This window comes from Malus sylvestris, chromosome 11 (assembly GCF_916048215.2).
Source record: "Malus sylvestris chromosome 11, drMalSylv7.2, whole genome shotgun sequence".
Lineage (NCBI taxonomy): Eukaryota > Viridiplantae > Streptophyta > Magnoliopsida > Rosales > Rosaceae > Malus > Malus sylvestris.
The window spans coordinates 592,626-608,839 of record NC_062270.1 but is presented as its reverse complement, the minus strand read 5'-3'; the positions used below and the strand labels follow the sequence as shown (position 1 = coordinate 608,839).

Below are 16,214 nucleotides of genomic sequence, written 5' to 3'. Positions count from 1 at the left end.
TTCTTCAATGCCATATCGTTACTTAAAGCCATCGTTGGCGTCCATAGTTTTACAGAATGCTTAAACAGGTTATAGTGTTATGCATACGGGAATGAAGAATTATGATTTAAGAAGCACATTTGTTACTGTATATGGAAGGAAATACTATATATATATATATATCAGTTACATCCCAATCTTAAGAGGAAAATTAGATTTCAGAATATCAAATATAACTAAATTCAACCCTTGCTTTTTTTCTAAACCAATTCATTTGTAAAGTCATTCATAGATCATTTGCATGGTTTTCTCCGACTTTCCAGTTTTGGGCTGGAGCCACTTGATTATGCAAAGGTATGTATTCCTGCAGAAATAAATAAAAACATGAACCGCTTTTAAGGCGAAAGGCGATGTAAACAAGCTATGTTTTTAACTTCATTTTCCCATCAAAGGTGTTTACACATTGAAGTAGTTTTGGGGTGGGAATGCTTTTGTAAGGGCTAAAAGTGCTTTCAAATAACCAAAAAAGCTGTTTTTTGGTGGTGTACAAGGAAACACCAAGAAGGAAGCACTTCCGATACTATTTATTAAATATTTGTTGAGCTTTTATGAGAAGCGTTTATGAGCAGAAGTATTTTCTACAAAAGCAAACTAAAACGGGAATTTGATATGGAACAGTATGAAAGCAGAGAGTGATGTCAGTACCTCCATCTTCTGTATCAGCTCTGTGGTAGTTTTTGCAGATATGACAATATTCCTAGCAGATAAAGTGATAAATCCCTCTTCCACACCTTTATCAAACAGACGAAGCAAGCAATCATAATACCCATCAATGTTCAAAAGACCCACCTGATTTGCAGACAAAAAAATGTAAATGTCTTTTTTTTAGAAAATTGGTTCATATGTTAAGTTCAAAGTTACAAACTCAAAAATGACATAAAGTTGGTGGATTATTATGATTTAAAAAGGTGAAATGTCCCTTTCCTAACGCTTTTTTTCTTCAACTTTTGTCCCATAATTTTTACAAGAATATACGAGTGTGAAACGGTTGTTGTGACAAAGGGCATGCTTCTAACGATTTGTCAAGGGAAAGAGTAAGCCTCAATCATATTATATATGGGTTTAAAAATGGCTACCAAGTCTTATCATGGCCATCCGTATCACATATCCTTATTGCTATCAAGCTAAAAACAAAGATCTGACTAGTAACCAAATACAGCTAAGTACTTGCTAGCTAATTCGGATGGATGACAGTTAAGAAAGAGGAGTATTAGGGTCCGTGGTGCGTTGGCACATGAGTACTTTTTGACCTTAAGATGCACCTAGATCTTATACTGACGCGTATATATGATTGGAAATTGTGCACTCATTCAAAGCGATCATTGTGGCAAGATTCATTTAGAAATTGAAAGTTTATTAGTTTTGAAGATTCTACTGTTTTATCACAAATGATAAGACAATGAAATGTTTGCGCGTGAGCACCTTTTGACTTTGGAGAAATGTTAAGGAGATTCTCAAAGTGTACTGTGATTCTCTGTTACCTCACAATTTAAGGTCAATTTTCGTGTCAACATTATAAAATATTGTGCAGAAAACAGGAGGTGATCAGAGATCCATGGAGAGTCCCACTATTAAAAGAAATATAAATTATTAGCAATTATAAACAGCTCAAAAGTGACTAACCATTACAAAATTCATTGAGAAATTGAAAGCTCTATCACCTAAGATCCAGTTCCCTCCATTGCATAGAATGCGGAATGATTTTTCCCACTCAGACCAATAGATTATTTTACTTGCATGCCATCATACAATTTTCAATTCAAGAAGCCTAGGAGCTTATGGGGTGAATATGCATGTTGAAAGAAGATGGGGAGAGCTAGGCAGCGGAGGGCATCATTGTGGTGGATGCAAAGTGGCTAATGCACTACATGAATGTGTAGTGTGGGGTTCTTAGGCGTTACCTTTAGGATGACCCTTTTTATAATCATTTCAAATAAAAAACTTATATAATACCAACAAATTTTCAATTTTAATGAACTTCCACATGTTTGATTAATTAATACTACAATTATAAATGTGACTTGCAAGTGATTGCACATGTTCGAAATTTACATTAACACATTATATCGATGAATAAAATGTTATGCGGTTCTTTGTCACAAAAAGAACATACCAAGTTCTATTTTCTTTTTCCAAATTTGGTGAGACAAATTGGATAATAGTTATGATTAAAGCAAGTTCAGAGTTCAACTCTCTCTTATGTTTAACATTAATTTCACACAAAATTACTTCATAAAGATAACTAGATTTTAAAACGCTTACATGAATTCATTTTGTGCGTACGATAAGATAGCTAGGGGGAATCTTATTGTTTTTTTACAATCATTTTGAAGTTGAAAATTTGTACGAGTTATTTAAATTTTCCAAATATCTGAGTAAACAATAATATCATTGAGGATGCCTATACTTTAGGGTTATTCGTCCTATGGCTCATGCAATCCATGATATATGCTAATTAAATCCAATAATTCTTCTTAGGTTATTGGATACCTAGTAGATCCCAACAAAAAGTTACAACTTTTAACTACTTTGGAGACTATTTACTTAAATTATATTTAACAAATTACGTAACGTGATTCTTGATAATTGAATTATTATGTAAGTGTTTGTTTAACGAGTTTATTTACATTAGTTACACAACATATAGTCTGCAAATGTGGTCTAAATAAATAAACTCCCTAGCATTTTTCTTTTTGCCCTAAAATAATAAGAGGAAACAATTAATATGTATTAAACTTACTGGTTTATCATGGATTCCAAGCTGAGACCATGTTATCATCTCAAGCAACTCTTCCATGGTTCCATACCCACCTAGTTATTCGCAGATATAAAAAATCCAGGCAAATAAAGAAGTAATTACTAATGAAATGCATGGTATATATCATGCATGCAGTTTAACAATTAATTTATTAATTACCAGAAGTTTAGAGATACTGTTATAATTGTAACTTTAATTAATTTGTTTTTGCTGGTTATAATTCAAATTAAAATTGTTAATAATGAAGGAAAGCACATGATGTATGTGTATATATACCGGGCAATGCAATGAAAGCATCAGCTCGACGAGCCATCTCAGCCTTTCTTTCATGCATGTTCGATACAACGAATACTTGTCCTACTGAATTGCCTGATATCTAAATAACATTCAATCACAACACAAAACAATAATCATCAGTTAGCATATGTATTATACGCACGCAGAAAAACTAGGAGAGAGAGAGAGAGAGAGAGAGAGAGAGAGAGAGAGAGAGAGAGAGAGAGAGAGAGAGAGAGAGAGAGAGAGAGAGAGAGAACCTCAAGTGGAATTAGGGCTTTTGGGATTACTCTAGCCAAAGCAAAAAAGAAGAACATTAATCACTTGAGTAATTAATTAAAGATTCAAAAATCGTACTAGCTAAACATATCTTTAAAATCCAAACTCTTGTTTTTATAACTTTCATGCTAATAATATAGTTTGAGGTAGTTATTATTAATTACTTGATCATCCTCATTGGTTAGTTCTTACCCAAGAACATGACATCCGCCATCATAAACTGTTTGAGAAACCAACCCCATCAACCCTACACTTCCTCCTCCATATACCAAATCCATCTTCCTCTCCACCTGCAAAATTAATCGATTAACTAAAAACCCTTGCAGTTAAAACCCTCAAATCCATCAAGCAAATTCACAATAAGTAAACAAAAAAATTTAATTAACTAATTAACCAGTGTGTTTTATCAGCTATATATATCGAGGTTATAAGTACCAACCAGTTCTTTCCCAAGTTGAAGAGCTGCATCACTGAATATCTTTCTGTGCCCAGAATTACTCCCACAAAATACACACACCGTTTTGAACTTACCCATTAATTATTTCTGCTGAATAAGTCGCAGGCCCTCTAACAGTAAGAAGTCTACCTATCTCCACACACACACACATATATATATACTCGATTTAACAATCCTGTACTGTGGAACTTGCATGACACGTGATAGGTGATGTTAACTGATTGGTACATATATAGGCCCCATGTATATGAAAATAATGCAAGTATTGTTCAATTTTCAGTCAAACAAGATTCTGCCTTTCTTTCAATCTCTTGTATTCTATATCTCATTTGTGTTTGGTGGGTGCACCAATAATATATTCCCTTCTCGATCTGCACCTTCATAGAATTTATGTAGAGGAGATTCATCGCTTGCTTTGATTTGGAAAAATCTTAATTGATCAACTATTGAGCTCTTTTATTGTATTCAAATACCAAATGTTGAACTCGTTGATTCTCTTTTCATCAACTATATCGGAAGAGGTTTGAAGTTTGAAAACTCACTCTTAATTGAAGAAAAAAAAAATCTCTTTTGTTATTTGAAGATAGTTAAGTCGTACCCTCTTTCGCCTTGCTTATATAAAAAAGAAAATATTTATAAAATTACATTTTAATATGATATGGTCTTTTGACAGACCCATCTAGTGGCTAAAAACATATTGACTCAATCGTATTAACTAGTTTAAATGGTATACCTTAATACCTTTTAGTTTTTCATCCTATTGCTTGTTACTACTTTGGGTTTAGTTAGGATCATGCTTCAATCCTTTTTGATAAACTTCATGATTATGGTACTTAATCCCATTGTATAATTTGCAATGCATGCGTGGTTCTCACAAGTAGATGTTTTCTTCAATCCAATATAGGTCAAGGTACTTTAAAGCAAAAATGAAACTTTTGCTATGAATATGGAGAGCAACTTACATCGATCGCAATGTCACAATAGTGGTTTACCCAATGCATAGATAAGTCTCTCTCATGAATCCTTAAGAACCACATATAGCTCCCATTGCTTGAAACACTTACCAACTTTTTTCTTTTAATATCTTATACTAAATGATCAATGGTGCACACTTGGGCCTTGACCATCCATGATTTAAAAGGCATGATACTAAAATGGGGGAAGAGATTCTCTCCTCCACCAAGGCCATCAGATCAAGTGATCCGGGCCTTCCAAATTTCATCCAACAACAACAACAACAAAACATTTTCCCACTAAGTGGGGTCGGCTATATGAATTCTAGAATGTCATTGCGCTCGGTTTTGTGTCCTTCCAAATTTCAACCAACGGCCAAAAATTATCATAGCTTTTAAGGGATCAAAACAAGTGGGCATTTGGATGAAATTTGGAAGGCCCGGATCACTTGATCCGGTGGCCTTGGTGGAAGATTTCCAGAGAGGATCTCTTTTCCTAAAATGGTGTTCAAGCGTGCATTATTTATGATGATGATGTACAATCACTGTGAGCCCACAACAAGGATTTAATTGAAGAAAATATTTTTGTTCACCAATCTAAAGTGATGGTGATGCTCACTATCTTATTTTTTATCATTTGATGAGTATCACCATCACTTAATTGGGATGGTGGCAAAAATGCACTCCTAATTAAAACGGAACTAGATCCCCTCCAGAGCTTAGGAGGCTGAGCCTCCTGAGCAAAGAATTTGAGCCGTTGAAATTTGATCTAACTGCTGCAATTATTATAACTTTTAAAGGAGCCCCCTGTTTGTAACCATTGGATCAAATTTCAACGACCCAGATCCTTTGCTCAGGAGGGGATCCAGTCCCAATTAAAACATCTCTCTCTCTCGTGCTTTATTATGATTATGATGCTTGACTAATCATGTTGAAATGCCTTTGGGCTTTGGCAGGCTACCTATAAAGAAATGTAAAACAAAGAACAAAGGCAGGAACCAAAAGAATTCACTTTTCTTTTTTGTTAGGATTGTGGAAGTCGACGTTCCATACCAAATTCATTGTCATTAACTGACAATGAAATGGACAATTTTTCAGTGTGGAACTGCTTTTCACGTCCTCACAGGTGTGTCCGAGGAATACCGTCGTAAGCATGACGGGCCTCCTCATGAGTCATGATCAATCTTCTTTAGTTGGGGTTGGAAGACATACAGTAAAACCAAGGACACATGAACATGTTGGTGAAAGGCTTAATTTTTTCTATTTTTTTCCATTTTATTATGAAGCGGCATTGCTGACTTTATGGCATTTGAATCCTTGAGAGTCTGCATGGATCGTAGTTTTCAAGTGGGAAAAGAAAATACTAAAGGGGACGGTAAAAAGCAAGCACAAAAGACTAGGATCAATGTAATTCGAATGATTGATATAGTGACTCAGTTTGTATTAATTGTATTATACTCTTGTGTCCTGTGAGTCCAAGATGCCATGCTTTAACAGGACAGAAACAGTAAAACGCCATATATATGCATCCTAGCATGATCTTAACTCTTCAAGTGTTCAAATCATCATATTAGGGACTAACAATCGGGTACTAATTTGAGTGCTAATGAGCATTTATTTTGTTTCTATGAACGGCTCTATAGGAGAGATTCTGTTGTGTCATCGCCCGGTGACACTCCATACTTTTTTCTCCTGCAGATGACATTCAAGTAAACCTATCAACATTGTTTGGAAGTAAAAAGAATAACAAAAAATCCCTTAATGTGATTGTAAGATATACACAAAAACCCCTAAATGTGAATCTTGATATTATATCATTGACTGAAGAGGTGTAAAGTTGTAAACAGCCATTTTACAAATGTTATTACAAAGAGTGAAAGCTAATGAAAACTTCGTTTTTTTGGTAAAGAGTACTGTACAACTTGTAAGTGTAAGTGTAAACACTAATGATGGCATGCCGAGTTCCAGCAACACTTTATTAGTATGCCATGCCATGACCCCGTTAATAAAACGTCAAAATCAATTGCAATCATCGTCATCAGCTATTGCTTCTGGGGAGTAATGGCCTCCGAAAAATCAGCATCTTTGATACATAAAGAAACTGCAACGAGGTGACACGGTATGCATCAGGTAGTCGTGGAAATGCTGGCAGGGAGCGCAGCGTGGCGTGCCACAAAGGACTCGATCAGCGGATTTACAAGGTCAGGTGCTTCATCCTTCAGATCAGACACATTAACAAATTACAAAATCAGCATTTGTTGTCAATGGGAACATTGTCAGTGTTTTTTCTAATCAAAGTCTGAAGTGGGTGATTAATTATATCTGCTAATAGGAAGTCTTTTCCCTATGCGTTTACATTTGGACTAACAAAAACCAGTTTCTCCGAGTCCTTCGGATTTTAGCATGCAATACAGAACCACATTGCATGGTCAACCGTCACAAAAACATATTAAATGACTCCATTAACCTTCATGCATGCAAACTTTTCAAGAGCTAAATTATGACGTCAGAATGTTTGTGAGAGAGAGAGAGAGAGAGAGAGAGAGAGAGAGAGAGAGACCTGAGGGCAGTGGCCAACATCAGGAAGAACAACGAAGTCTTCTACAGAATCAAATTTTCCATACTCACGTCCGAGTTCAATTGGCTCCCACGGATCCTTGTCACCCCAGCCAATCAAAACAGGGCACTGTAAAGAGAAGGGGAAAAAACAAGCTCCATACGTGTTAGTAATGGTAACTTTGATTGGTGTGACGGTTGGTAGCACACTTCATCATCTGGCGAGACTAACCTTCAATTGAGGCAATAGTTCCTCAGGAAGGGGGCCGCCCGAATAACAAATGAACTCCAGAAACACATCTACAGCACCAGGCTCAAGTCCTGGAAGAAGGATTTTTTGAACTAGTTCCTCTGTCACTTGGGAGGTGTCGTGGTAGCACTGAAATGAAAGTTGCTGTATCAGTAACATAATCGAAGCCAAAATGGCAAGAGTGCATGTTCATAACTTTATAGGATCTCTAAGGGCAGAAGATAATTTGGAAACAGGTTTCCTAAGGGCAGATGAAAGTTTCTGAGATGTACAATTTGAGCAGCTACATGTTGCTTTAGAGTCTATATGCACATATCTGTTTTCGCTTTGCAATGAAGTTGCAGTACAAAGACTACATTCCTTGAAAAATTCCCGTTGTCTACATAAAAATTTCTGGTCATATGCTATGAATCTATGATTCTCAACCATGACAGAGTCATTAAAACAAAACTATATTTGCTTATCAGATCACCTTGGTTAATGCACTCGTATATTATAAGCTTATGAAAAAATACAATATTGATATCGAAAAATACCTGGCTAAGTATATTCCTGACAGATTGTGGTGTGGCAACAGTTTTGAAGAAGTATTTGCCCACAGCAGTATTTCTGTCACAACAGCATGACTATCTTGAAATCCGTTTTTACACTATAGAACTCTAATATGGAATACAAACTACTTAATCCGCCTTTACCTCAGCAAGTTCTGAAAGGATTTGATCAATGGTCTCCCGTACCAAGGCTGCTTTGTAATATGCAGCATACGAAGAGAAATATTCAAAAGCATTATGCCCTTGCATAACTGTGGCTCCATAACTGCTGCCTGAAGACCGACAAGTCCTATGTGAAGCCATGAAAAGCACTCGTAAGGTTAGATCTTTTTTGATATCATTCAAAAGATAAAGTTCAGAAAGATAAAGGCTCATATCTGTACCTCCGATAGAGTTGCAAATAAAGAATGCTTCACCCTTGACAACATCAGTACAAAAATCATTTAGCTGGCTGGCCCATGTCTCAAATGTATAAAACAAAGTTTCCCCGAATTGACGAGGATTTGGTTTGTCTGAGTACCCATAACCAATAAGATCGATAGAGTATACCCTGTGTGATTTTGAAAGAACTGGAAGATTTTTCCTCCAATGATCACTGTAAAAGGATAAAATGCTTGTCATATGTACCGAAATTGACAATTTAAAGCATGGGATGAAAGAGATCATGGACAAGATGAGGGTTTAAGTTCTAGATTGCAACAAAACCCAGAAATTCAGAGTTTGGTCTGTTGGTTTGTTCTTAAGCATTAACGACAGTTTCATCAGCTAATGATCTGACTAATTAAATCTAGTTAGCAAAGAATTAACTCTCTCCCAGTTGTGTACAAAATAATCCTGCTAGCAAACTAACAGGCAACCAATGTAAACAGTAAAACCATGTACAAGTAAATTTAATGAAACCTCATACCATGCGTCGAGCTAACAAAAATAGATATGTCTCTTGTCTCTGTGTGTGTGAAATCATGACAGTAATTAGCAATTTGTGCATGTAATACCTATAGCAATTAGTTGTCTGCTTATGAGAAGTAATATGTGGATGATGTGGACCTGTTTGCTCCAAAACCATGAATCAAAACTAATGCCGGGCCACTGTTGCCAGCATGCTGATATCGAATAGAATAACTCCTCCAGTTCCATATACTACGGCACACAGAAGAAGGGTAACATTAGAAATATATTCATAAAAATTTCAAATAATTCATATCAATTACAATTCTCATGAATTTAAAGGATCAAAGATACAATGCAATGGCAACCGAAACTGGAATACTCTTTAAGGCAACATCTGTGTTCAACTCTCATTAGCGGAACCTATATTGTGTCATATATCAAGTGGGGGATCAAGAACACAAGCTTTATAAAAGCATACGAGCAACTCGATCCGGGTTCACGAGCAACTCCGGGTTCAAGTCTTACTAGAATTCCAACATGAGGCAGAGGCAACTCATCCAAGTTTCTCTTTTCTTCCCACTTCTACTAGTTGATATGAGTTCCATTTACTATGGTTCGACTTAGTTTGCATACGATGTTTTAAAATTCAGCTACCTTCTGTCTCATCTTTTTTCAGTTCATACCGCTATATATGCTGATTTTACCACAATTAAACTTAATATGCATAAATCGGAGTATGATTTATACCAAGTTCAGTCAAAGGTTGTTCAGAAATTTAGTACGAAGGCTTTTTACGGCCTACAAAATAGTTGTCATGCACTCCTTCCTAGGGTGGAGCTATTTCGGAGTACCAATTACAGCTCCCTAACTAAGCTAAATTAAAGTCGTATAATTTGATGATTTGATCCCCAAAGTTCTGTTTGGTTCCCAAGAAACCGGAAACGAAGGACTTCACAAGTGCTTCTGGTATTCCTACTTTGTAAAACCAAACAGAACCATGAAACAAACGAATATGAGAAACTGAAAATATGGTACCTGCTTTGAACTTGGACGTCAGACACATTGTTTACTGAAGTGGTTGCTTCAACACTTGGAGGGTTGGTCTCACCAGTTTGACCATTCAGTGAAGAAAAAAGGACAAACCCGTTTGATTTAGCCCCAGAAAACTTCGACAACCTGCGAGGAATCTTAACTTGATGGAGATTTTGCATTTTTCTTTGAGAGGAAAATAGTGGAAAATCCAGTTTTGACAAGGACAGGGCGGGAGAGCTGGTGCTTGCCATGGCTTTGATGAGAGAGAGAGAGAGAGAGAGTGATGAAGTTTCCACTGAGAGTCTGTGATATGAAGCTCACATGGCGAACATAGATGATTGATTCTTGTGAAAGACAGAAAGCCAACGGTTGTCTAGGCTCGCTCCACGTACCCTACTTGCAACGTACCAATGCCATTGTCCTTCTTATCTTATTTTTAAAAGAAAAAAGTTTGTGGGCTCTTCATTTCTGTTCTCGAAAGTTTGATTCCACCGTTATGTTAGATATTTTTCATTGTGTTCGAAATATGGACAGATATTAAAGTGTAATTATATAAGTGGAGTGAAGTTTTATTTTGGGCAAAAGATAGTTTACTACCTTCATGTTTAGTGATTTTCAACATTTAGTACATTAATTTTTTTTCATCCCAGAGTCATACCTAAAGTGTAAATTTTGGGACAGTCTCATACATCCGTTAATCAAACAGTTAGTTCTCCCGTTAAATGATGACGCGTCACCCTGATTGGGCGCCACATGTCATTAAAAATTTATTTAAATAAAAATAATATTAAAATAATAATTAAAAAAAATTATTCTTCTCTTGTTCTTCTTCTTTTTCTTCTTCTGGGTTCGGTTTCTCTCTTCTTCTTTTTTTCTTCTTCCTCCTCCTTCTCCTTCCTCCTCCTTCTTCTTCTCCTTCTTCTTCATCCTCAATAATATTTATAAAAAAAAAAAAAAAAAAACCCACCTGCAAAGAAGGAGAAGGAGGAGGAAGAGAAGAAAAAAACATAATACCCCCAGAAAAAGGAGGAAGAAGGAGGAAGAAGAAGGAGGAGGAGGAGGAGCAGAAGAAGAAGAAAGAAAGGAAAAAAAAATCAAATCCAGAAGGAGGAAGAATAAGAAGAAGAAGGAAGGAGGAGGAGGAGAAGAAGAAGAAGAAGAAAAAAAAAAAACAACCGAATCCAGAAGAAGAAGAGGAAGAAGAAGGAAGAAGAATGAAGAAGGAAGAAGAAGGAAGAAGAAGGAAGAAGGAAGAAGAAAAAAAAAAAAAAAAAGAGAAACCGAACCCAGAAGAAGAAGAAGAAGAAAAGAAGAAGAAGAGAAGAAGAAGAAGAAAAAAATATATTTATTATTATTATTATTTATTTTAATATTTTTAAATATTATTTAATATTATTTTTATTTAAATATTTTTTTAATGACACATGGCGCACAATCAGAGTGCCACGTTTGACTAACGGATGTATGAGACTGTCCCAAAATTTACACTTTAGGTATGACTCTGGAATGAAAAAAAATGGATGTACTAAATGTTGAAAATCACTAAACATGAGGGTAGTACACTGTCTTTTGCTCTTTTATTTTTTAAGTTGTTAAATTTTTAACACAATTATCTCACTAGTTGTTTAATGATACGGCCACAAGTTTGTTGTTCCTAAATTTTGTGTCTCCTCGTTATCTCTTTTCTAATTGATTGACATGTGTCTTTTCAACTTAACAAAAATAACACTGTTAACTTTTCATTAAAATTTGAATTTCCAAAAATCCTCTGGACACACCCACCTCAACCACCGGGAAAACATAATCATCCTCCAGTCTCTCAAAATCAACAAAAAGTCTTACATAAATTTTCAATACCTCACGGTACGGTAAGAGTGAAAGCAAGTAGATTTTAAAATGATTTTTTTCACAAATTTCCAAAATCGCCTAGAAACCATGATGCGTTACCAAGCAACTTTGAACACCTAAGTTTGTACAATATCTATTTTGTTATTTATTCATACTATAAGTTTATAACACGTGAATTAGTAACATCATGTAATTCTATATTAGTTACAAGTTTATAAATTTGTGAGTGTAAATCAGGCCAATTAGCCAAGGCAATGTTTTCGTCCCCTTACACCAGCGTCGAATCTCTAGCCCTATAAATTAGAGTAGCTCATCAAAAGTACCAATTCTTCAAGTTTGGTGCTATATAAACTTCCAAATATAAAATATCCCTCAAAACTTGTAAGAAAGTTGCGATACAAGCGACAGACAATCATCTTTTATGTCTTGTAAGTTCGAAATCTTGAACAAAATTGATTACATGCAAGGACTAAACTGATGCTACCAACTGAAATCAACATAAAGAAGAATCAAGTCAATCCTATGCATCCCTACCAAAAAATAATAAAGGAAAATAATAAAAAATATCAATCTGGAATGCAGTCATCTCGAGCTGTGGTTCGCATTGTCCAGCGAGATCCCTTCATCTTGATCATGGGACAGAACGAAATCGGGCACCTCTTCAATATCCTCTTCAGGCTGATGGACAATGAAAGGAAGGTAATTAAAAACGGAAATCGTGTTAACGCGGAAATTCAAAGAACTTGCACAGAAACTTTACAACCTTCCATAGTTGCAACAGATGCCATAACAGAAAGTCAATGATCATAACCAAGCAGAAAATCTTTCCAGCCCAAGCTCCACACGAGAGGTATCTACAATAAACAAATTAAGTAATTAGCAACCCTTGCCCCTAAGATGTTTCTGCATTCTCGAGACATCAAGATGGATGAATAATGACACGAAGTTCTAAATCCATCACTGCCTCCTGATCAAGTTTACGTCTTGCCATCCAATTAAGGCAGCTTAACTAAAAACCGGTGTCACATTTTATAACAAGAAAGTACACAAACACCCTCTCCTATGCTTGCAATCACTATTAAGCTAATGGATCTAGAGATACAACATTCAGCCTTTGGGATGGAAAAATAACCACTGGTGCATCCTTTTCACCCCAAATGATGAAGAAAAACTCGAGCAGATCACTCTGCTTTTACAGCAATTGATGTGATGAAGAGAATAGATGATCACATTTCTATGCACAACGAATTTGTTATAATAACCAGACTCAGCCAAACATCTCTATGAGCATGCAATTTCGATGTAAATTCCGAAAACACACCGTGAGAGTCGTTGTAAAAGATTTTGATTTGAGCATTTCAACGCACGGTCATAAACAATTTCTGTCCGTTTCGCCACATCATGCCAATTGTACAGTTCCTTCATCTAGAAACGAAGAAGCACGTTTTAACCACTGTACAAGTAGTAATCCTTGTCTAAAGATCACAATCAATGAAAGAGTGCACTCACACGATTGTGCATTTCTTGTGGGTCAATTGTAGGAAGTATAGATATCGCCTTCTCTATTGCTTGAACCATATCACTAGGATCTGGTTTTGCAAGTACAACCATGTCATCTGGAAGTACCTGTGTACAGAAATGAGGTTAGCTAAAAGCTCTAAAAGCTCCAGATCCACAAACACTATTCTACTAAGAGGTGGAAGATTTCACATTTCATACCTCTGGGACACCTCCTACACGTGTACTGACTGTTAATAATCCACAACTGGCAGCCTCTAAGATCGCTATGCAAAAAGCTTCTGTTAAAGAACTGCAATAAGGGTAAAATCCGCATCAGGAAAACATACAACAGAAGCAAATACATGAGAACCATGCCAGTCACAACTACAACTTGTTTGGCCTGAGTGGCGTTTCTCCCTAGTCTCCACAGTAAGCTAGTCAGAAAAAGAACTATGCTCCGATGTATTTGCATGCTATTGCAGCTCCTAATTTACTCATGTTTCAATTTGTTGGTAGGATCACCGCCTTTGGAAACACCACTTTTCAACTTCAGATAGAATCCAATTATAGCTGTTGTGATATTTCTATTAAAGAAAGAGAGAGCCAATTTGACTAGCGGTTAAAGTAAACGACCAAATCCCAACAATTAAAATTTTTTTTTTCACATGATTTGGTGTAGTTACAAAAGAAATTACAGAAACTGCTCTCCACTTCTTGAAGGGAGAGGAATCATGTGAAAGAATATATATACCTGTTTAAGAATATATGGCCAGAAATTAGGACGGATCGTACTTTAGAGTGTTGCACAGCACCTAACATTTCAACTCGATCTTGAAGAGAATGCTTTTCCCTCATTTCTTCCAACCTCACACGTTTAGGTCCATCTCCTCCAACAATGAAACGAACCTAACCACACATTTCTGAATGAGATGATTGAGTGCTAAACAACTATGCCAATAATTACATCCAATAATGCTACGGCTCAAATTTCGAACTACTCTCAACATTTTCGTTATAATAAAAGCACTCCCCTTAGGTTACAGCTTCATGCACCAAAATTGTTTTACAGGTAATGCTGACAAGTTATGAATATATGAACATTTCAATACGCAAATAGGGAAAATATTAGAAATGCAATATTTCATCTAATGCCATGTTAAAATACTCACATTGGGATATAAACGGCATACTTCTGGAATTACTTCAACAAGTAGATCTGCACCCTTTCGGTAAACCAATCTACTTATAACAACAATTACAATTTCATGACTACTCAGTCGTTCGGGTGCAGGCTTGAACATAGCCGTGTCAACTGCATTAGGTATTACAAAGACCTTTTCAGGTGGCAAACCTGACCTTAGCACTGTGTTTTCCTTGCTTGTATGAGAAACACAAATGGCCTGACTTACTTCTGCCAAAGTAAACTGCAATACCTTGTTCATGTGTATGCTTCCGGCATCAGCAAAACCATAGAGTGAATGATCAGTAAATACGACTTTGTACCCCATTGTGCGTGCGTGCATCAAAGCCTCATGGCAAAGAGTTGAGAAAGCTTGATGTCCGTGGACCAGCGATATTTTTTCTCGAATAAGGATAGTCCTTACAATTGGAAGTGTCCCATAAAAGGTGGGAAAAGTATTCTGCATGAGAAATGGTTTCCATGGTACATAATACACTTTCAGACCACCTGTCATATATCTCACACCAGAACGATTGTTGTAGGCATGAGTCATTACCACCACCTAAATAATCAAACAATGAAATTTCACTAGTCAACAACTAATCAAACAAAGGAAGCTGACTTGTATCATGAAAGAACTTCATTACTTTAAATAACTCAAATCACTTGGCAGAGACAATGTTCGGATCATATTAAAAAATAACAAGTATGTATCTGATACATAAGGTGACACCAGCCCCCTCTCATTCCATCGATCGTTACTCTAAACAAAACAGAGTTCCATCCAATGCCCCCCATTACCGAGATGTGAGCTCTGACATCCATGTGATGCAAAACCAACATGATAGTATTGTGAAATAAATCAAACAGCAGTTTCAATTCGAACTTTCGCTTTTCAGTTATATCAAAATAAATAAAGATAGAAGAAACACAGATACTGAACCCAGAAAGTGGAAGTGACAATGTGTTCTGACCTTGTGACCGAGCTTGAGAAGGCATTGTGAGAGATAATAGATGTGATTCTCCACACCACCGAAATTGGGATAGAAAAAATCAGAGACCATCAAAATTCTATGCCTTTTCCTCTCACCCATTTCTTCAATTCAGTTTCCTGCAATTAATTCAACCAGAAAAAAAAAATCAATCTTTATGAGAAAAAAGACACTACCGCTTGTTGTAAATAATGGATTTTTATTATGATCCGAACCCAGATAAAATATATGGCAAACTACATTGCAATTATGTAAAATTCTGTAAAATTCTGAGCTTTGATTAGTCGATGAGCTTAAAAGTATGAAATGGGATTTGTGAAAGAGAACGAGAGAAGCCAAATTACCTGAATATTACAGGGCAGCTGGATCGGAAAAGCTGAAGGCTTCGGTGAATTTGATAAATCGCATCTCAAATTTAAAATCCCTAATTTGAGAAATCGGAATTGGGGGCGGGCCGATGGAGAGAGCGCGCGCCCGCGCGCATGGTCAAATATGGAAGTTCAATTTTTGTGACATTATTTTACGAGTGCTGCTATACGCTCCCAACCAAGATTTAAAATATTGATGATATCGGAAATATCGATAGTCTAAAAACACAGAAATTTCAATGGAAATATTGGAATATTATCGATATCGATAAAAATTGAATAAA

At 36.1% G+C, this 16,214-nt stretch overlaps 3 protein-coding genes and 1 long non-coding RNA gene across 5 annotated transcripts; 1 reads left to right on the top strand and 3 right to left on the bottom strand.

The window, feature by feature from the left end:
• Positions 1–77: 77 nt before the first annotated feature.
• Positions 78–3,949, bottom strand: LOC126591592 (probable cytokinin riboside 5'-monophosphate phosphoribohydrolase LOGL1). Its single transcript, XM_050257354.1, has 7 exons — positions 3,792–3,949; positions 3,545–3,642; positions 3,334–3,364; positions 3,074–3,173; positions 2,780–2,850; positions 685–828; positions 78–343 (listed from the first exon to the last, which is right to left on the bottom strand). The coding sequence occupies exons 1-7, from the start codon at positions 3,885–3,887 to the stop codon at positions 266–268; spliced, it is 618 nt and encodes a 205-aa protein (XP_050113311.1). The 5' UTR covers positions 3,888–3,949; the 3' UTR covers positions 78–265.
• LOC126591606 (uncharacterized) lies at positions 264–967 on the top strand. Its single transcript, XR_007612449.1, has 2 exons — positions 264–333; positions 658–967. It is a non-coding gene; the product is annotated as an uncharacterized LOC126591606 (long non-coding RNA).
• A 2,604-nt stretch (positions 3,950–6,553) lies between the features above and the next one.
• LOC126591584 (pheophytinase, chloroplastic-like) lies at positions 6,554–10,503 on the bottom strand. 2 transcript variants are annotated; one of them, XM_050257318.1, is made up of 8 exons: positions 10,046–10,503; positions 9,167–9,259; positions 8,503–8,714; positions 8,264–8,408; positions 8,105–8,177; positions 7,551–7,697; positions 7,323–7,448; positions 6,554–6,978 (listed from the first exon to the last, which is right to left on the bottom strand). In XM_050257318.1, the coding sequence occupies exons 1-8, from the start codon at positions 10,291–10,293 to the stop codon at positions 6,889–6,891; spliced, it is 1,134 nt and encodes a 377-aa protein (XP_050113275.1). In that variant the 5' UTR covers positions 10,294–10,503; the 3' UTR covers positions 6,554–6,888. The 2 variants fall into 2 exon arrangements, with proteins under 2 accessions (XP_050113275.1, XP_050113276.1); XM_050257319.1 differs by having other exon boundaries at positions 9,115–9,259; positions 10,046–10,193.
• A 1,713-nt stretch (positions 10,504–12,216) lies between these two features.
• LOC126591583 (phosphatidylinositol N-acetylglucosaminyltransferase subunit A-like) lies at positions 12,217–16,055 on the bottom strand. Its single transcript, XM_050257317.1, has 9 exons — positions 15,907–16,055; positions 15,545–15,681; positions 14,560–15,132; positions 14,142–14,296; positions 13,610–13,700; positions 13,400–13,516; positions 13,212–13,315; positions 12,654–12,744; positions 12,217–12,568 (listed from the first exon to the last, which is right to left on the bottom strand). The coding sequence occupies exons 2-9, from the start codon at positions 15,662–15,664 to the stop codon at positions 12,473–12,475; spliced, it is 1,347 nt and encodes a 448-aa protein (XP_050113274.1). The 5' UTR covers positions 15,665–15,681; positions 15,907–16,055; the 3' UTR covers positions 12,217–12,472.
• Positions 16,056–16,214: the final 159 nt, after the last annotated feature.